The following is a 21,440-nucleotide window of genomic DNA, read 5'->3' on the forward strand; positions in this document are numbered from 1 at the left end:
TCCAAGTTTTCTTTGATTCTCCATGCATGACCGCCTGCCCGCTCATGCATCGCACTCCCGGACTCTCTAACCCCTGATCTAGTACAGGGATACCCTGCTGTCGATTCTCGGATTGAAGTACGCGCACCTGTTAGTATACGGCTGTGTTGCCGCATGCCCGTTGTTTGTGCGATCATCACGTTGCTTTCAGAGCGCTCAAACGTCACTTCGGAAATCCGGTCTTGGATTCGTAATTGCAGCAAGGTGAAAATATAGATTGATATAAGATCATATCCCCTTCGGTCGAATCTGGTTTATTGATTAAACTCTCGGACTAGTCAGTGCAGAGTGTGGGGGGTGGCGGCGGAATGTGATAGCGCACACGTCGAGTCGGGACGATCGATCCGAGCTTTTCTAGGATTCTGCTAGAAAATCACTCAGCTCTCAGGTACTGGAGGAGAGCACGTTGTCATATTGGTGTTGACCGCGAGTTCTGACTCAAGATGAAGTCTGCCCAGGTGGATCGACAGTGCTGCGTTAGGGGCACATGGACTATTGTTAAGATCGGTACTAAAATGGTGGGTCTGCAGATATCAGTTTTGAGATTCTGTATGTTGGTCCCATTCAAATGTTCCATGTCTTGGATAGATCAGACTTGGAATCAGCACGGTTTTGTGCAACACTGTGGGAGGTACAGAAAATGGTACTCCGTCAAGCCAAAAATAGAAACCCAGAAGGTGAAATTGAACCTTGGGAACGAGTAAAGAGGTGCCTCGGTACGGGAAGACAGAAAGTGAAACTAGTGTGAAAAGGTGGAAAATGTTCAATGATCTCGTGACTTGTTGGAACTCCGCACTTATGAAATCTTCGTATATTATTCGTATATTACCATGGGTACGTATAGTAATACAATCTAAGTGCTTAAGTGGAGTTTAAAGTGATTGGATTGAAGTGAGACCCCTATTCTTTAGTTTTTTTATGAATTTTCCTAAATTTTCCTGGGCATTTTGGATGTATTTTCCACTATTTTCTACTAGTATTTATTCCTAACCTAAGATTCTATTACCTCTTGCTACGGAGTACGGAGTACAGCCCATCGGCTTGACTTCCCTTCATTCCCAATACACTAGATTATGGATATTATTAGGTTGCATTCTGAGATCTGTCTATAATGCTAAAATTTCATAATATTTAATTTCATATTGAATAATGCTCACACCGAACCTTGGAATAATTGTCATAATAATTAGTGTAAAGCATCCAGAGTAGCCCCGAATCTTATATGCGTGAAAAAAGGGGAAGAGGGGGACTGTGTCAGTGCTCTCGGAATAAAATCGTGACTTCAGGCCCCTTTTCAATCCTTAATCTCTCGAAATTCCCCTTCGCTTACTTTCTTTTGAACCCTTCGGACCCTGTCACTCGTTGATTAGCGCTTGGACGTTCTCGACCCGGCTCATAGTGGGCCTTTGTTTATTTCTCCACCCCGACCCTCGTTGCACCGGCCGACCGCAGTCGCTACACCTGTGACGTTTCAATCCACTGAGATCGACTTCCAAGGCTCCCCCGAAAAGGACTAAGAAGCAAACGAGAAAGAATTTTTCGATCATTCACGCGTGGTCTCCAATTCCACGCAATACCCACATTCCAGAACTACCTGCACCAGAACTTGCTCGGCGGGGACTCGGAGGCTACCGGCCGCTTGTTGATCACCGGACATGCTCTAGTCGACTAGATCTCACGCCCACCACAAAGAAAATTTCGGTCCCTTTACGAAATAAAGACCACACATCGAAGGGCGAAGGACTGGGGCTTCCAAGGAGTAAGTGCGACCGTATCATGTAACGTACCTCGTCTCGAAAAAAAAAAAAGAAAAAAAGAAAAAAACCTAATAAATCAAACAGAACTTGGAAAGCAAAAAAAGGGCTCCGAAAGAGCTATGTCGCTGCCGCAGAGGCCGGGTAAAACCTCGCCGCGGCGCGAAGAGGTTCGAGCTTTTCGGGAACCCTCGCGGCGCCGCCGAAGAGACCTCGACTCGGGAGGCTACAGCGACAGCCCGCTCACCACCTCACCCCCTCACCGCCATCGTCGCCGTCATTCACATGGCCACCGGCGAGGGACCGACACGGAAGATGACCGCATGGAGCGTGGTGGGGATATGCGGCGCAAGAAAAGTCTGGTGAAACCTGAGCGACATCGGGTCGAACCAGACCACCCGAATTATCACTATCGCCAGCGCTCTCATCATATGAACACTCACCCGTCGGCGACAGGTCACGACCCACTGCTGGATCGCGATGGTGAGGCGGAGACTAATAGCTCGAAGAGCAGTGACCTGAAATCTAAAGAGCTGTATGGAAGTGGAAATAAACACATGGAACGCACGCCGAGTCGACACCACTCAAAACGAAAGAAGAAGCGGTCTTCTTCACACCGCATCTCGAAAAAGATGACAGCCAAGGATCAGGAGCGACAGCGGCAAAAAGCCATGGAGCAGGTCCGTCCACCAGATCTTTGGACGACGTACTGTGCTCTGGTGACCTGTTTGATTCCAGATGTTGCACTGCGATGCTTTGGCATGCCGCAAAAGGAGCAACGTACAGCCTGGAGAGAAAAGATTGGACTCATTAGTATCATTCTCATGGTCGCCGCCTTTGTTGGTTACCTGACGTTCGGATTCACGGCAACCGTTTGTGGAACCCCAACTACACGGATGAAGATCAACGAGGTCGGAGACGGATACATGATCTTTCATGGTCAGGCCTACAACTTGGAGAACTCACACCACCCGGCAGCTGATGGTATCCCATCAAACTCAAACGTTCTCTACGATTTACCTCATAAGTATGGTGGTCAAGACGGCAGCTTCTTCTTTCAAGAAGTCAATGGTGCTTGCAAGGGCCTCATAACGGCTGTTGATGGCGGCGGTGTGCCCACCAATGATAATGGTGACTTGGGATGGTACTTCCCCTGCAATGCGTTCAACCAAGATGGCTCGACTAGCCCAAACCTGACAGAGCCATACTACGAGGGATGGGCATGCCATACAAGTTCGGCAGCGCGGACACCCTTTTGGAAGCTCAAGCCAACTGGTGATGTGTATTTCACATGGGATGACACAAAGAACAAGAGCCGAAATTTGGCAGTCTACTCAGGAAGTGTCCTCGATCTTGATCTTCTAAAGTGGTTCAATACAAGTCAGGTTTCATACCCTTCCAAGTTTGACCAGCTGCGTGAAAACACCGATGTTCGAGGTGTAGATCTCACCTATTACTTGCAAGGCGGGGAAAAGGAAATCGGAAAGTGTTTGGCGCAGATCATCAAGGTGGGCAGCATCGATACAGACACCGTTGGATGCATTGCCTCCCAAGTGGTGCTGTATGTGGCATTGATTTTCATTCTGTCCATTGTCTGTCTCAAGTTCGCTTTCGCTGTCTTCTTCCAATGGTTTTTGGCGAAGAAATTTGCACCCGAGAGGACCAGTATGGGCACCGATTCGAAGGCCCGACACCAGCAAATTGAAGATTGGACCAACGACATCTATCGATCAGCGCCTCGCGCCGATCCGCCTGCTCCTGATCGAATGAGCAAGCGAGCAAGCTTCTTACCGAAAACATCTCGCTTCTCAAGTCCGTATAACATGGGTGCTTCAACAGGCGGAGGCAGTGGGAAGCAGCGTACGAACTATGTGACCATGGCGACTCAAAACTCAACCTCTCGACTCATGCCAAGCTCTACCACCACCGGTACCATGTATAAGACGAGCCACAACAGCAGTGGCGGCTCTTTGAGTGCCGACCATTCTCGGAATCCAGATGCCAGCAGGACCAGCTTGGTCTCACCCGGAGTGCATGATTCTGAATTTGATGGTCCTGGCCCTGCTGGGTTTATCCATGAAGCAGTTGTTCCTCAACCGCCCCCTGATTGGCAGCCATTTGGTTTCCCCCTAGCTCATGCCCTTTGTCTGGTTACCTGTTACTCAGAAGGTGAAGAGGGAATCCGCAGTACTCTGAACTCCATTGCCATGACCGACTACCCGAACAGCCACAAGACGATTCTTGTGATCTGTGATGGTGTCATCAAGGGTAAAGGAGAAAAGTATTCGACTCCTGATATCGTTCTTGGCATGGTTAAAGACTTCGTGATCCCGAAACGAGAGGTTGAGCCATTCTCATACGTTGCCGTCGCTACAGGATCAAAGAGACATAACAAGGCCAAGGTTTATACCGGATTCTACGACTATGGTGATGAATCCGACATCCCGCTAGGAAAGCAACAACGGGTTCCCATGATGGTGATTGTGAAGTGCGGTACCGAGGAAGAGGCCAAGGCCTCCAAACCTGGTAACCGGGGCAAGCGAGATAGTCAGATCATTCTCATGTCTTTCTTGCAGAAGGTCATGTTTGATGAACGAATGACAGAGCTGGAATTTGAGATTTTCAATGGCATGTGGAATGTCACTGGTCTTCCTCCAGACTTCTATGAAGTGGTTCTGATGGTAGACGCCGATACCAAAGTATTCCCTGACAGTCTAACACACATGGTTTCAGCCATGGTCAAAGACCCAGAGGTGATGGGTCTCTGTGGTGAGACGAAGATTGCCAACAAGACGGACAGTTGGGTGACCATGATCCAAGTCTTCGAGTTTGTCCCCCCTTCCCTCGTTTTTTAGTAGTACAGCACTAATTATCTCTAGGTACTTTATCTCGCATCACCAAGCCAAGTCTTTCGAGTCCGTCTTTGGTGGTGTTACTTGCCTCCCCGGTTGTTTCTCCATGTACCGCATCAAAACCCCCAAAGGTGGACAAAACTACTGGGTGCCCATTCTAGCTAATCCGGACATTGTGGAGCACTACTCCGAGAACGTGGTTGATACCCTGCATAAGAAGAATCTTCTTCTTCTCGGTGAAGATCGATACCTCTCGACCCTTATGCTGAGAACATTCCCCAAACGCAAACAAATCTTCGTACCACAGGCCGTCTGTAAAACAGTTGTGCCAGACAAGTTCATGGTGCTGTTGTCTCAGCGCCGTCGCTGGATTAACAGTACAGTGCACAACCTGTTTGAACTTGTCCTCGTCCGCGACCTCTGCGGTACATTCTGTTTCAGTATGCAATTCGTCATCTTCATCGAGCTGGTCGGCACACTTGTACTCCCCGCTGCCATCTCATTCACCATCTACGTGGTTGTCTCATCGATTGTCAAGAAACCCGTGCAGATCATTCCTTTGGTTCTTCTTGGCTTGATTCTGGGTCTCCCCGGTGTTCTCATCGTCGTTACGGCGCACCGCCTCGTCTATGTCCTTTGGATGATCATCTACATCTTCTCCTTGCCTGTCTGGAACTTCGTTCTCCCCATGTATGCGTTTTGGAAATTCGATGATTTCAGTTGGGGAGATACGCGGAAGACAGATGGTGAGAAGGATAAGGGACACGGTGCTGCAGAAGGTGAATTCGACAGTACGCAGATCACGATGAAGCGCTGGCGTGATTTTGAAACAGGTAAGCTTTCTCCCCCTGAATCCCTGAATCCCTGATGAAATGAACTCATACTAACGTCTGGTTAGAACGTCGGCGACGGATGAGCGCTTGGCCACAAGCCCCGGTGAACGGGTACTCCCATTATGAGATGTACTAATGAGCGTTGTGGATGATTATTTTCTTCTTTTCTAGCGCATTTGTGCTCAATGTGATTAATTCATTTAACATTTTAAACACCAATCCCGATCTCTCGATGGGCGTCATTGGGGGTTCTTATTTTGGGTCTTGTGTTGAATCCCGTTGAATATTTTGGGATCTTAATTACGGTGCACGAATTCACGATATTCCATCTGTGTATGTATACTTATGGTATTCATGTATATTTAATTTGAATTCAAGTTCTCCATATGTACTAATTCAAGTTGATTATTATAACTTCGTTCAAGGCTTTCGTGCAGCTCAAGGTTATGACTACTACCCACTATACAAACTTGAACATTTGAAGTTCGCACCGGATTTCTCTGACGACTCTTGGTTTACCTTTTCATCTCAAAGTTCACCCCTCTCGGACCTAAATTCCATTTTTGGGATTTCAAAACTCGCTCGAATCAGATTGTGGGTGTGTGAATGAAACCAAGAATGTGGGGATCTCGGCTTTTAACCGTGCCAAGTATGAGCTTGTGTGAAACTGGCTTTTGGAACTTCGTTTATCCCTAGCCCCCGACCTCAATTATCTGTTCTCGGAAGCTCTTCATGGCTTAACCCTGAAATAATTGCCTCTGGGTGAAAATTCAGCTGCAGATTTCGCGGGGTAACTGCGGGGCGCAATATAGTACCCAGCTCTGAAGTGGTTTCATATCGGCCAATCCACCAGGTTCCCCACCGATGTACAGAGTAAATACTAGATTGATAAAAGACCCTTTGAGACGAATACTACCTGGTGATCCTGCACCGGAATAGGATTTATCCCTCGAACAACTTGCAATATTTGAATTGCCATGATAAATATCACAATTGAGCCTGCACAGATGTTGGCTTTTCTACTATATCAAGTTCAAGCGGTTATAGCTTCTACCTCCCAGCCAAGCCTGGAGATAGAAATCCACGTGTGCTATTAACAACGCCTGATCCATGATTTCTATCTTTGATCTACTGGTCTGGGCCTGTTTGGCTCCTGGCATCATAGCCACTCTGAACCCTCGGGCTTTGAACTCCACTGCTCCAAAGGTGAAGGTGAAGAATGGTACCTATGTTGGCTTCCATGATCCTGTCCTCAATACAGACAACTTTTATGGAGTTGCATATGCGCAGCCACCTCTCGGGGATCTGCGTTTCCGACAGCCGCAGTCTCTCAATACTACTTGGCCTGGTAACCGCGTTGCGGTAGACTGGCCCAATGAGTGTATTGCATCATGTAAGACTTCTGTGTGCACTTAGTTTCATGACAAGGGTTAACTCGAGACTTCTCTAGCTTACAGTGCCAATGTAAATATCCCTCTAATGCAATTTCCGTCCTTTCGTTTTGTTTCCTTGTCTCTCCGAGTCTTTTGAATGTATTGGCTGACATTTGCAGATGTCTGAAGACTGTCTTTACATGGGCATCATTCGCCCTGCAAACACTACACAGAAAACAAATTTGCCGGTAATGGTAAGTCTAATCACTCTGGCAACCCATAACATGTAACGGCGATGTAACAACTTTGCCAGGTCTTTCTGGAGCAAGGTGGCTTTGATAATGGTGGTGTTGGCTTCTTTTCAGACTTCAACCAGACATGGATTGTTCAACGCTCTTCTGATATCGGATTCCCCGTCCTCGGAGTTGCTGTCAACTCCCGCCTAGGTCCATGGGGCTTCATGTATAGCCAAGAGATACAAGACTCACTCAACACCAACTTAGGACTACGAGATATGCGAAAGGCGCTTGAGTGGATCCAAGAGAACATCGCTGCTTTTGGAGGAGACCCTTCACGCGTAACCATTCAAGGACAAAGTACTGGAGCACAATCTGTGGGACTTCAACTCCTCGCATATGGTGGAGACAACGCCAATCTCTTCCACGGCGCCATTTCAGAAAGTGGTGCCCCCGTCTGGTATGCACCAACGGCAGATGTAAGCCTATGGCAACCAACTTACGACGGATTTGTCAAAGCAGCAGGCTGCAGTTCTGCAAAAGATAGCCTACAATGCCTCCGAGACGTATCCAACACGACTCTCATCAAAATCTTCGGCAACACGACCCTTGACCCCTTTGGTTCCAATGCACCACGTGAGTTCATGATGGCCGTAGACGGCGACTTCATCCCAGAAGCAAACAGCGTTCTACTTCAATCAGGAAAATTCGCGCGCGTTCCATATCTCATCGGTACCAATTTCGATGAAGGCACGACCGTCGGGCCGAGGGGTGTTAATAACCTCAGTGATTTCAACGCATACCTCATCGACGAGATGATGACCATCGATAGCGCCAGTTTGTCTACTATTGGCTATCTGTACCCCGATATCCCAGAAATTGGCATTCCGACCACTTACGACGGCCGTCCTCCGGCCACCGATGATTATGGACTTCAATGGAAGCGCTCATGTGCTGTTGGGACGGACATCATCATGGATGCACCTACCCGTCTCACGACATTATCCATGGCGTCATACAATTCAACAGTGTATCGATACCACTTTAATATCGTTCCAAATGGATATACCGATCTCCAAGGAGCGACTCATGCAGCGGAGGTCCCGTTAACGTTTTATAACATTGCTGGGCTCGGTAGTACTGTTCCGCCACTTGGTGGACAAAATGGTGCTAAGCTACTCAAAATGGCACAGATCATGAGTGCCATGTGGATTGGATTCGCTTATGGTGGAGATCCGAATTATGTTATTCAGAAACTTGAGCCGGAGGTTCCTGAGTGGCCTCCTTATACGCTACCTGAGCCGAGGAACTATGTTTTCACGATTAATGAGACGCTTTATACTGAGCCGGATACATTTCGGGCGGAGGGCATTAATTGGCTTATGGATATGATGGTTGCTTCGAAGAATAGAAACTGTACTAGTATTGCGGCGTGTGGAGGTGCTGCGGATGCTATGAATGGGGAGACTGGGGGTATTTATGGTTTTTAATTAGTTCATTTTACAATGTGATGTATCAGGTGGTTATTGGAAAGTACGCAAGATTAATCCGTGTTATAATTAACAGACTATTTTGGCCAGATGCGTGATACTGGGATGCATACACTAGACTCGAATTGATCCATCCATGCCTCGGTCTAAGTAATCAATCAGTCAGCATTATCACATCAGACCCCGATGCACCAATATGCAAGTTAAGCTTCTTTCACAAGGAAAATCATCACCTCATCCTCGTACGGAGTACATAATCAGTGTAATGCGGTTTTGCGCCGAGACGCACGGAAGGGCGTCGCATGGATCCCGGATTACTGCCCAACTAGATCAATGCGCAGGTCACCAGGCTTCGTCCGGGGGATCATCTGCAGTGCGTCACTCCCTGCATTTACGGTGATCAGATTCCAAGGTTCCAAGGTTATCTTTATTCCCTATATTAATTTTCCTCTTTTCTACCTATTATGTGAGGAAGATTTTCCTTTTTTGCTTTTTCGCTATCACTAAATTCACTAAATCCGCACAAGTTTTCCGATGAATACGATGCGATCTGAGTTTCTTCTTCTTTTCTTTTTTCTATGATAACATCATCCGTTATTATAATTTCCCTTAGTCGTTATGTAGGTCCATGTGTTAATCTGACTACATGGTATAGGTGTGGCGCAGCGGCTTAGTTTCCGACCATACACTGGCGACTCGTCACTACTAATACCTAACTGTCAACTCTTTTGGATACTTACATACTACAGGTGTCAAATCTATGGAATCTTGGAATGTCTTTGGAAGATCATCTGAATTCTCGGCCCCATATTTGTTGTTCATGCTAGGCGCCCAACGGAGATGTTCGGTCCAAATTCCTTGTAATGCCTCGGAATTCCCCCAATATTTGATGAATGTTAGGATAAAAGTACTATGGAATTCAACAAAAAATATGCAAAAATGAGTAGTAAATTGGGTAACACTTGAAGATATTTGATTTATGATGGTTTTTATGATCAATTCATTTAATTCATAGCATCTTCATACCGGATATAAGCTATGGATAATAGCCTCAGGATAAGAGCAAGGTTATTCGTCCTATACTAACTAGTACTTCCAATGCAGCCTGAGGCTACTATTCATGTTTATTACTTTACCGAATAGATGATCATAGTTATAGATCCACTAGGGGCGAACATTGGGCTTGTGTACTTTTGATTTCAAATAGTATACGGAGTACTCCGTAGAGTATTCATGATAATATGAAACTTCAAAATGTTGAGTTCAATCAATAATTTCAAGGTTACTATGGATTCACTTTGTATCTTCCATTGGTAGGATTATGACATCCTACATATGAGTTTCGATTTCTGTCTAGGGATGATACTAGTACGAGGAATTCGCGTGCAAGATCTTCATTCGCTATCCCTTTTGTTCCTGCAGATCAAGAATTGTGGCGAGCTGAATTATATTGAGATTGAACTGAAAATTGGATCTAGTTATCTGTAAGTCCTCCCATCAGGTACTACTGTACTCGTACTCCTTCAAGACGCCACTCCCGAGTCAAGCCCGAATCCTCTTGCTGACTAAATCCGAGAATTAACCACTTGGGCACCTCACTGTGACCATGGTGTGGCAGAGGAATTAGCATTAATTCCCTAATATTTGTCATTTCCTTTCAACGATTTCCATCTTAATACCAGGGTTGCCTTGTCGCCTACAACTTTATTCGGGCTCCTGCAGCTTGACTGGCGCCAGAATTTCCCCTGTTGGGTGCCGTGCACACCTTGACTTGAGCGATTCCCCACCAATAACTCCCCCTTTCGTCATCTTACATCCCGCTTATCAGCCTCGCTTTTTTTATCCTGGGATCAGATCACCTATTTCGAGTCTCTCTTACTCTATCTCTGACATTGGCCCACCAACGTGTAAAAGGTCTCCGGGATCATTGGTGTCATATACCTTCCCTTTCCCCGTTTTGCCAACGTGGCGAGAAATTATCTTGCACATCATATTGGAGAAGCCCGCCGCTAATCCCGAAAAAAGACTTCAGTGCTCCAGAACGGGCTCCAGCCGTGCTTGGTCCTCATCCGTTACTCCGTAATTGAAAATCAACGGTCAAACCCACTTTCTTTCCTCTTTCCAACCCCCCCTTCCTTCTTCTTCTCTCTCCAACTTGACGTTCCTATCCCCGCGCCACCCTCGTGCCCGTACTTTGTACTCCGCGATCTGATCGCCGTCTCCAACCGTCGCCTTGGCATTGCTGTCTTGCCTGCATCAACCATTGCAGTTGCAGTATCGGCGGCTGGGGCCGAGTTTACTGTTGCGCCACGCAGAGTGGATCAGTGCGAGTCAGCTGCAAAGCGATCACTTGAGAAAGGAGCAAGGATCTGTTGATTCTAGGATACAGTACTACACGTTCTACGGAGTACTTCGGTCTGTGTAACCCTTTAGCTGCCAATCATTCTTGACACGCCGTTTGGGCTTGGATCGACTTCGTCTTGTACTTCTGGTTCCTGGCACCTCTAGTACATTCTTCTATGATTGGTGTAGCTTTAGTCTTCTTTTTTTCTATTTTACTTTCTTTTGTCGTTCGGAAACTTGATTTGCTGCTGCATCTGCTGCGACATTTCACTAATCTCTCATCCCGAGCTGCAGCCTTCAAATTTGTGTTTCTTTTTTTTTCTTCGGATCCTCCCCGCTTATCACACGTACGGATTTTCCTTCCTATTTCATGTCGGGCGATGCTCAGTGATAGCAATTCTATCACTCGTTCATCACTCTTGCATTCAGGCTGCAGCTCTGATATACCTCACCATGGGTCATGTGATACAATTGGATTGTCAGCACATTCTGGGGTTATGAACGATCAATCAAATTCAAGTTCAACTAGCAGGCACGAAATGCGGGAGGAGGATGTCTCATCCTCAAATATGGATATTCCACCTGCTTCCAACTCATTCAATAACCAGTGGACTGGCATGGCCTCCGAAGATGATCGCCCGTTGCACAATGTGGGGGTTGCCGCTCTAGCCGCTGTATCGCAATATCCGCATCCTGTGGATGAGAGTGATTCGTTCTTGGTATCACAGGTTGTCACTGCTGTCACTGCAAGCGGTCAACCACGTTTTGATCAGTCTGAATACAGGGGCCTGGAGGCAGACGCAGATAGCTCAGGCACCGATCGCCCGCGGGAATTTACGTACCTGGAGGCAGACAGCAACACACTATCTGAATCAGACCTTTCTTCCAGATCCCCCGTCTATGAAGGTGAAGATGACCAAGTAGATATGGAAAGCATCATACATGATCTGATTGGACGAACCTTGAGCTGGCAAAACACCGCTACTATTGCCAGCTCACATGACTACAATGCTTTCCAGAAAGATATGGTGAAGGATTATGAGCCGGGGTTCGAAAATTATTCATCGTCGCCTTCTTCTGGGTCAGATAATGACCTTGAAGAGATGATCAAGTTTTACCCCGACGAGGAAGAATATCTGCACCAATACAACGCGTCACTCTCCCCCGATACTCCGACTATGCACGATGTGGATCTAGACGAATTCTATGATCGGGTCACCTACGAGGAGCCCCAACTGGAGGATCCCCAGCCACCTGGGGATACTACACCACCTGGAGGACCCTTCCCCGACGCAGTCGATGACCCGGAAACCCAACACGCGTCTATTATTCACACAACCAGTAAGTTTTGCTGCTGATTTTGCGATTCGTTTACTTCATTCTTTGACATCCACAGCTTACGAACGCAACTACACGATCGATGAGTTCATTCACCGTTGGATGGTTCCACCCGTGGTGGAAGATGCGACCAGTCCTAGAGGGAGAATGCCCGCGCAGCTCCGCCCAATCACGAAAATGCTCGACTGGAAACCGCTTGATCATATCTATCGACCCGCCCGATTCAGACGCGAGTTCTTTGACTTGCAGCAGATCCCATGGAAGGAAATTCTCAAAGTGAAACGAGTCGATGCTCGAATCCTCCGCGATGCTTGGTATACTTCATACCATAATGTAAACAACTCGCACAACAGTCATGCAGCACTACTCCCACACAGCGAAACGTATTTCCGCGCGAAATCAATGCATACTGCACACAAGGCTTCGATCGAGCATTTCCAGCTCCGCAATTTAATGTCGGTCCCAGCATACAATACTGTCCACTTCGCCAGTCGGTCGAAAATTCATTCGTGGAGTCCCAGTGTCGAGGATTTCCGCCCCCTCATTGACCTGAGTCAACCAGATCCAGATGTGGGGATCCGCGGCCCAGTGAAAATCTCAAGCATGAAATCCGATCTCGGTCTCGTTATTGCAGGCGGGTTCTATGGCGAGTATGCTGTGCAGGCTGCGGATGGAGGGGGAACTGGTGCGCGGGGATTAGTGACGCCCGATTACAATGACGGTATCACAAACCACGTGGATATTATTCGCAATCGGACTGGCCGATCGCCGATCTGCGTGTTCGCATCCAATGATCGACACTTACGGATTCTGGACTGCGAGACCAACACCTTCCTCTCTGATCAAGAACTTTCCCGCCCTATCAATTGTACGGCTACTTCGCCTGACAGTCGTCTTCGCGTGGTTATCGGTGACTCGCCAGATGCATGGGTCATCGAAGCAGATACCGGTCGTCCGGTTCATCCCCTACGAGGACATCGTGATTTCGGATTCGCTTGTGCATGGTCGCCCGATATGCGCCACATCGCGACTAGTAATCAGGACCGGACAGTCAATATTTGGGATGCTCGGACGTGGCGCGTTCTCACTAGCATTGATTCGGACGTTGCGGGTTATCGATCTTTGCGCTTCTCTCCTGTAGGTGGTGGCTCACGTACCTTGCTCTGCTGTGAACCAGCCGATCGGATCTCTATCATCGATGCCCAACTTTATCAGTCTCGACAGGTACACGATTTCTTTGGTGAGATTGGTGGCGCGGACTATTCGCCAGATGGTAGTAATATCTGGGTTGCGAATACAGACCCCCACTTTGGCGGGTTTATGCAGTATGAACGTCGTCAATGGGCTGCTGGGTATGGACTTACGGATCCGCCGAATGAGTGGGTTCGGGAGAAAGATCTGGACGCGGATGATCGGTGTGTGATGAATTCTCGCGAGAGAAAACTCCGATTCCTGCGTAATTTGTCTGATCGGGAACATTCTATGTTTTCGCCTTAGTCAAGTTTGAGGTTTTTTTTCTTACTTGTTTTTTTTTGTTGATATTTCTTCGCATCTGATACCCTGGGTTTTTTTTGGCGTTGTTGGATGTCTGAATTATTTATTTTCTTGTCTTTTCCAGATAGAGTGTTCCGTGCTGCATGGCATATCGGACCTGTCACACAGAATAATCACAGGAATCCTCCGCTTCTGAGTTCATGAAGTACTGTCTATTGAGTACTCTGTCCTAGTCTGAATCAAATCCAATATTTGACGCACTTCCAAGGTTGAGATGTAGGTATTTCCTGCGTAGGAAAATAAAGTAAACCAACTTGTGTATACTAATACTAGTCGGCAACAGAACCCTTAACTAGACACCACTAGATAGCACTAGCAGTTACTAGTTACTTGATGAATCCCAGTCTATTCGCAAATAGACGAACCACGTAGCACCACCAGAAAACTAGCAAATCTGAATCTGATCTGGATCGGCTCCACCCGACCCAAAACAAGCACGTAAATAAACCCCGCCCCCTCCATCTTACTCTTTCACCTCCCCTCAACCACATTTACAATACACACCATTATCCAAAATGTCCGGCGCAAATTACTACGATCAATCCCAATCCTTCGAGGATGAGCCCCGTCATCACCAGCACCACGGTGAACGCGGTGAATCAAACCAGGAATACCGCGATACCCGCTACCAAGGAAACGATAACTACCGCGGTGGTGACGATTTCTCCTCAGCCGCTCAACACGCTTCTGAGCACCATGAAAGCTCTAATGGAGGTTTCTTCCAGGAGGCTCTTGGTTTCCTGAATGAGCGTAAGAGTCAGTATGCTAATACTGATTCTTATGAGGTTGATGAGCAGCATGCTGTTCAGTCTCATCAGAAGCTCTATGGTGGTGGTGATCCCTCTAATGAGAGCCATGATTCTGGAAGTGTTGGTGCTGGTGCCGCTGTTCAGGCACTTAAGCAGTTCACTTCTGGTGGATCCAGTGATGGTGGCTTTGATAAGAATAAGTTGATTGGTATGGCTATGGCTCAGGCTGGAAAGCTGTGGGATGAGAAGTCTTCTGGTGGTGCTAGCATGGTGAGTTATTAATCTGGATTTTTCTGGTTTGGTCTTTGCTAATATTTGCGTTTCCTAGTCTGGTGATAAGCAGTCTGCTATTAACAATGCTGCTGAGATGGCCATGAAGATGTACATGAAGAGCGGTAGCGGTGGTGGTTCCAGCGGTATTCCCGGTTTGGGCGATGCTGGTGGCCTGATGTCCCTGGCCTCCAAGTTCCTGGGTTAAGGATAAATTGATGGAATAAGAGACAGTTCATCTAGCTGGATTTTCGGGCCCTGCGGAAGCTGAGTGGCTTCAATCCCATTCATTTGGATACTGTTCTACTTTATCGGGCTGGATGATATTCATATTCACTCGCTTGTGATACATACTAGTACTACTGAATAAATTTGTTTCAAACTTCAACTTGAACATACTAAACTGATCTGATCTTGCGTGGACGGTATATATTGAACTTGAACTTTCTACTCTGCACATGTAGAGCCTACCGAAGCCCTAGAACGAAGATGGAACAAGAATAAAAGGGGGAGTAAGAAACACTAGACACAAGAAAAGATAAACCCGCGAGCCCATGCCATAAGACAGAATGACCTATCCATCATATCGAAACCTCAATGAATTCACGCATATGCCAGGGGTTCTTTTCAACAAAACGCAGAGGGGAAAAAAGTCACAAAAAAATACAAGAGCCCAACGCTAAGCGCAGAAAAGAAGCACGAAAAGGATAACCAGACTAGAGAGGGGGAAATGATAATCTACCAGTCATCGTCTTCATCATCGTGTTTGCCTTGCATCGCACTCTGGCGAGCACGCAAAGCCTCGGCAAGATTACCAGCCAAGCTGATATTGGATGTGCTGTTCGGTGTACCGCGACCACTGGCGCCGGATGAATCGCCAGAGGCCATGCTTGCAGTGCTATCGCGAGGGGCTGGGGGAGGTGCAGGTTTCCGTCCTGCCATGTTAGGTCGTTTGGCAGGAGGCATTGGTGGAGGCTTCTTTCCGGCGATAGCGGCGCCGACTCCGTTGGGCACAGGACTGGGAGTTGCCCGGGCTACGGGCGGGGGAGGAGGTGGTGCGGGTTTAGGAGTCGCAGCCACTTCTTCTTCGAGATAGGCTTCGGGGGTCCAGCCCTGAGTAGAGGTTGTCGTGTTCATGCACAGCCACCATCCTAGGATAATTAGTATGAGTGATAGAGAAAAATGACAGTTTATATGACATACCATTTCCTTCCTTCGAGACGATCTGCAAAATTTCACCAGTCTTGATAGAGAGTTCGTTTGCTCGGTCGCTGTTAAAGTCGTACAGAACCTTGGCCGTAGGCTTCTTGGGAGCGGGAGCTGCGGCGGGAGCGACGGGAGGTGGAGGAGGTGGAGCTCTAACAGAGCTTGTAGATGAAGTATGAGAGTGTGAAACCGGAGCCGGTGCGGGCTTGGGAACAATTCGAGACTGCACCGCTGGCTGGGGAACAGCTCGAGGAACAGGCGCAGGTGCAGGAACAGGCGCAGGCGCAGGCCTGGGAGTCGATTGAGGCAAGGGCTGTGCCGCAGGTGGAGGCCTGCGAGCAGCAGCAGAGAGCTTGGAAGGACCACCACCAGGACCACCAGGACGCAGCAGCTTACCCTTCGTCACTGGTCGAGCGGCGACTGGCTTGGGTCGAGGGGTCGGCTTAGAGACAGAGGAAGCCGGCTCACCAGCGGTTGTGTGGATGGTGCTACTCTTGTAGCTATCGATATTGCTAGAACCGGGGTCTTTGGCGGTCTTTACAAGGGCCAGCTTTCCTGGCTTCTTGTTGTACTCGATGCTGTCTCCTACCTTGAGGTTCAGAGAACCGCGCAGAACATTGCTCAGATGAGTGAAAAACTCGGTCTTGAAAACGCAGTTCAGTAGCGGGTCCGGTTCTTGAGCCCCAATCACCAAGGAAAACCAGTCATCCTTCAGGTTAGACGTGCTGACCGCTTTGATGGCTCCGACTGGGACAGTACGCTCTGAGGAGATGACAAGCTGGTTATTGACAATGCCTTGCGAGACAATAAACACATGACGGTTTGTCAGTACAAGAATCCGAGGCGCAGGCTTGCTGGATCGACCAAACTTGGATACCAGGAGCTCGCCACGGCAGGAGAAGAGAACCTCCTCTGAACTGCTGATGCCGGCACCATTACGGATCATCTCACCTGGGCCTCCATTGTTGCCCACACCAAGATAGTCACCGAGGAAGCGACGCGAACCCAAAATACTCATTCTGCGTCGTTCCTTGCGGCCTTGAAGTACTTGGTGTCCCTGATCACGCAACTTGATAAACTCCAAGCCTCCTGTCATACGGCGCCAGAACCGCTGGATGCGGATGGCGCACTCAATACGGTATCGAAGGTAGTTACGCCAAGAACGCTGGATACGAATAGCCATGTTATGCCAGTAGCGGTCTCGCATGGCCTCAAGAGCGAAGAGTGTCTCGGGAGTCTTAACGAAGACCTTAGTGATACCCATTTGGTACTCCTCCGCAGGAATACTAGTATCTCTCAAGATTTGCTTGGCACCGGATTCCGAATCGCCTGTCCATGTGTAATCACCAGCGTACGATGTCTTGGGGGACAGAAGATAGAATCGCTCGACAAACTTGTCAAAGGTCTGACGATAAGCGAAACCAGCACGACGAATACGGACGTTCTCCTGAAGACCGAGATACTTGATCTGGTGCAGCACGTTGCCAACGTTGTATTCCTTGGGGGACTTGTTCTCATTGGGCTTGATGGTTCGGATGTAAGATGGTTGCGCCTTCATCAGTGTAGCAACAAGGTCATTGGCCGAAGCCTTGATCTTATCACCTGCAGTAGGTGGACGGCGCTTGTCATCCTGGTTCACCTCGTTGGGAAACAGGGTGTGAACGAACTGGTTGCTACTGGATCCAGCCAAGTTCAGCAAATCCTTCAGCAATTGGTCCTTGTTCTTATCAGTCATGCCCTCAATGGCATAGCTGACATCACCGGCATAGTGCTTGATGATGAATTGACCTTGGCGACCCTCGAAATTGGGGTTCTGGGAAAGGAAGTTGAGACGACCGACAAAAGTGTTGTCAGCCGCGCCAGAATCAGCGTGTGCTGTGGCACAGGCATCGTTCAGTGCGGCAAAAACACCGGGAGGACGCTTGTCTTCGATCAAGGAGCACACAACCTTGTTATCAAAGTACTTGATGGGAGTCCATTGAATCTGTTCGCGAGCGTATTCATCCTGCTCAGCCTTCAGCGTTAGCTGGATGAAAATCTGCTGTAACTTCTCATTGACATAATTGATGCACAGCTGTTCGAAAGAGTTCTTCTCGAAGATCTCGAAGCCGTAGATATCCAAAATACCAATCGAGTTGCTAACAGCCCCGCGAGCAGTCAAAGACTGATTCACACGCCCAACAATCCAGTCAAACAGGTTAAAGTAAATTCCCTTGGCCAATGCATCCCGAACAGCCACCGCTTGCACGGTGTTCAGAGGTACTTCGTAGACGGAACCCCTGCGTCCTCCACGCGCGGTCTCCATCAGACGAATAGTCAATGCCTTATTCACCTGGGCGGCATCGACCTCCATCAAGTATGCGACAAAGTCTACCACAGACTGATCCGTGATCGAGGCATTGCCAGAGTCATCTTCGGAAAACTGAACATTTCCAATCCACAAGATCGCTGCCAACATGCGGAAAACGTTGTCCTGTTCTCCCTCAGTCATACCAATCATCTGCATCGCATCCAATGTATCCTTGAACTCGGCCACATCGTCGATTCCGGGGACATCGAAACACTTCGATCGGCTCGTGTAGAGGTAGGACTGCGGTTGTTGAATGCCGAAGTTGTCTCGGTACTTCTGGGGCGCGCCCTTGGTGAACTGATAAAAGATATGGAAGTTTCGCTCGTTCACAATCTGACCGACGACTCGTGTCTTCTCCAACAAGTAATTTGTAATGTTGGCCCCGACTGGCTCGCCGCTCACATTGAACTCCAACTCGAGGTATTTACCGAAACGGGAGGAATTGTTGTTGCGCAATGTTTTCGCATTACCAAATGACTCCAGTAAAGGGTTTGTGGCCAGCACCATGTCCTTAGTGTGCTGAATTGACCCATCGCTACCTCCTGAGACACTAGCAATGTATTGCATAAGGCGCTTGGCAGCCTCGGTCTTTCCGGCACCGGATTCTCCTGAGATAATAACACATTGGTTGTCCTTGTAGGATTTCATGTTGTAGTATGCTGATTCTGCGACTCCGAATACGTGGGGAGGGACTTCGAGACGGTTCTTTCCGCGATAGGAATCGAGTACCTTTTCAGTGTAAATGCCCACTGGAAAGCAGAAAGTAATGTGTCAGTAAACAGCATCTCAAATTGAACATCTGATTATCACATACGATCTTGGAACGGATTGACTGAGACCAACACATGGCCGATATAGGTCTGTTCGAGACAACTGTTAGCCTGGTACTTCTGGGCGCATCACTCGCAGCACCCATTCTCCGCGATCGCCAGTGCCTTACATAAATCTCGCCATGTTCAAATCGCAATTTCAAGTTGTCATTGATCGCCTCGTTAGAGATCTTGCTCAATAGTGTCAAGTCCGATACGCCGATCTCCTTCTTCTTGGTAGATTCAAAGGTGGCCTTCTTGACTTGTGGCTTTCCTGCTGACCGACCGTCGCCAACATCAGCAACGGCTTTATTACGTCCGAATCGACTCTTCTTTTCCCCGCCTTGGGGGCGTCGTGAGTGACCCTAAGATACCGCAAGCGCGGGGTCAGTGGATGGCCGAGTGTCAACGGGAGAGGGGGTGGGAATAGGAGGGACTCAGTTTGAAGGCCTCTTAAATTAGACATACCATCTTGTGTCAATCTCCCTGGGGGAATTCTCGCGCCCAGGCGACAATGAGAAAAAAACAATCAAAGAGAGAATGGGGTTATGTTCACAAGACAAGAGTTGGGTGTCTAATCCGTGAATCTCAAGGGAGAAAGCGGACTTACGTACAACAGACAAACCCAATCAAACAAGCTGCGCCACAGTAAAAGGGTCTAGGGGGGCGAATTTCTCATCCGCCTAATATTACTTGAATTTCTCCGGTAATGTAACTGCCTAATATTCAATTTCTCTTATTTTATAGATTACCAGATTGTATTAATTATGGTTAAGTGTATCAAGTGCTCCATAGTATACGTCAATTCGGGCATGAGGCTATTGTGGCTCGTGCGAGTCATAAATAGAAGCACCGACGTCATTAGGCATACGCCATCCATATATTTCAGGCCATCTATGATGTGAGCGCCCAAGTTCAAGTTATTATATGTTCATGCATGGTAGCAGAGACTTTCAAATGTTCGAATAGTATTCAGACCCTGGAGTTTTCAGAATTTATCTAATAAGTACCATGTAGCACGGGCCTCTCGGGATTCGGCATTCAAGTCATTATTAGTTGATACATAGTATGATATCTACTTTGTGTAGTACTAGTGGGAAGTTATTAAAATTTGTATTCAAGTTACTATGTACAAGTTGTAGTAGTAATACATGGATATGAGCATCATGGATCAGTATGACCTGCGCAGTCATCAGTGAACGGGCAACGGGCAACCTCGGAAATGTCAACTGGTTCAAGTCAGGCTAAAACGAATCCAAGAGTTCCCGCTGTGTCAAATCACTCCCCCGGCCCAGATATTCCTTAATTTCTCTCTTGCGGTACTCAAGTTTGCGCTGATCACTACCTGCTTCGTCGGACGAGAGAGATTCAAGCGAAAAGGACCAAACGACAGCATCATCCTCCCCAAGGGTATTCTGTAGGGTCCCATCTTTGTCGAAAGGGCGAAAATATTCCTTTGAGTAACTGGCCTTCAACAGAATATCATGCATCAGGAATTGGGGTTCGACGAGAGGGATGACCTGACACATGTTTGGATGATCTTCGAAAGCAAGACTATCGTATGTAATTAGTTAGTCCTCCATGGCATTCCAAGACTCATATCCGAGTCGGGGTTACTCACAATAAACCCAGGGTAAAAAGGCATTCAGGCTGGAAGGATTTATTCTCATTGTCACCTGCAAAGAAATAAATGATCTTCTTCTCGTGATCATTGATATCCAGGAAGTTCTGAATCTTGCGACGTGTTATCACTATGTTATCACCGTCGAGGCATTCCGAGGTCAGAATAAGGACTGCGAGGTGTGCTTGTGTGGTTGGAATCGAATGATCCACGGTGGGTGAATTCTCAAATGCATAAAAAGCCAAGTCAAAAGGAGAATGGTTGTACTCCAAGTCAATGCCAGATACAGCGGGGTGAGTGGGAGCACTCGCATGCGCAGTTAAGCCTGGGAGACAAACACTGGGAAACACAAATGGGTTTGCTGCCTTGATGCTTGACTTGATTTGTGGCCATGCCGGGTGCGATTCAAGCTCTAATGGATAATTGCCACGTAGGTGGTGACAAAGAGGGGGACGAGTCAGGATTGGTGGGTTCATGATGGATTGATGATATTATTGTCAGAATGGGAGATGTAGGTAAGCTGGGGTATGTACAGAGATTCGTGGAAGGTGGGAAAGGAGCAGGGAGAGGGGAGAGATAGCGTCAATACCAAGCACCGTATGTATGAGTTTCTCACGTCCACC

At 47.9% G+C, this 21,440-nt stretch overlaps 6 protein-coding genes across 6 annotated transcripts; 4 read left to right on the forward strand and 2 right to left on the reverse strand.

Annotated features, from left to right (window-relative positions):
- Positions 1-1,915: 1,915 nt before the first annotated feature.
- Positions 1,916-5,614, forward strand: chsF (chitin synthase CHS3; the record flags this gene model as incomplete). Its single annotated transcript, XM_057089486.1, has 3 exons — positions 1,916-4,620; positions 4,673-5,478; positions 5,544-5,614. 3 exons carry the CDS (start codon positions 1,916-1,918, stop codon positions 5,612-5,614), a joined length of 3,582 nt encoding a protein of 1,193 aa, XP_056949315.1.
- Positions 5,615-6,588: 974 nt separating this feature from the next.
- On the forward strand, positions 6,589-8,577 carry N7483_006050 (uncharacterized protein; the record flags this gene model as incomplete). Its single annotated transcript, XM_057089487.1, has 4 exons — positions 6,589-6,871; positions 6,929-6,942; positions 7,031-7,105; positions 7,165-8,577. 4 exons carry the CDS (start codon positions 6,589-6,591, stop codon positions 8,575-8,577), a joined length of 1,785 nt encoding a protein of 594 aa, XP_056949316.1.
- A 2,912-nt stretch (positions 8,578-11,489) lies between these two features.
- Positions 11,490-13,755, forward strand: N7483_006051 (WD40 repeat domain-containing protein; the record flags this gene model as incomplete). Its single annotated transcript, XM_057089488.1, has 2 exons — positions 11,490-12,261; positions 12,317-13,755. 2 exons carry the CDS (start codon positions 11,490-11,492, stop codon positions 13,753-13,755), a joined length of 2,211 nt encoding a protein of 736 aa, XP_056949317.1.
- A 572-nt stretch (positions 13,756-14,327) lies between these two features.
- On the forward strand, positions 14,328-15,039 carry N7483_006052 (uncharacterized protein; the record flags this gene model as incomplete). Its single annotated transcript, XM_057089489.1, has 2 exons — positions 14,328-14,831; positions 14,890-15,039. 2 exons carry the CDS (start codon positions 14,328-14,330, stop codon positions 15,037-15,039), a joined length of 654 nt encoding a protein of 217 aa, XP_056949318.1.
- Positions 15,040-15,569: 530 nt separating this feature from the next.
- N7483_006053 (class I myosin myoA) lies at positions 15,570-19,667 on the reverse strand (the record flags this gene model as incomplete). The annotated part of the gene is made up of 5 exons (XM_057089490.1): positions 15,570-15,982; positions 16,035-19,136; positions 19,202-19,247; positions 19,328-19,561; positions 19,665-19,667. 5 exons carry the CDS (start codon positions 19,665-19,667, stop codon positions 15,570-15,572), a joined length of 3,798 nt encoding a protein of 1,265 aa, XP_056949319.1.
- A 773-nt stretch (positions 19,668-20,440) lies between these two features.
- On the reverse strand, positions 20,441-21,293 carry N7483_006054 (uncharacterized protein; the record flags this gene model as incomplete). The annotated part of the gene is made up of 2 exons (XM_057089491.1): positions 20,441-20,750; positions 20,818-21,293. The coding sequence occupies 2 exons, from the start codon at positions 21,291-21,293 to the stop codon at positions 20,441-20,443; spliced, it is 786 nt and encodes a 261-aa protein (XP_056949320.1).
- Positions 21,294-21,440: the final 147 nt, after the last annotated feature.

This window comes from Penicillium malachiteum, assembly GCF_028827825.1.
Source record: "Penicillium malachiteum strain IBT 17515 chromosome Unknown utg000002l:1.0-8849297.0:1.0-8852440.0, whole genome shotgun sequence".
Taxonomy (NCBI): domain Eukaryota; kingdom Fungi; phylum Ascomycota; class Eurotiomycetes; order Eurotiales; family Aspergillaceae; genus Penicillium; species Penicillium malachiteum.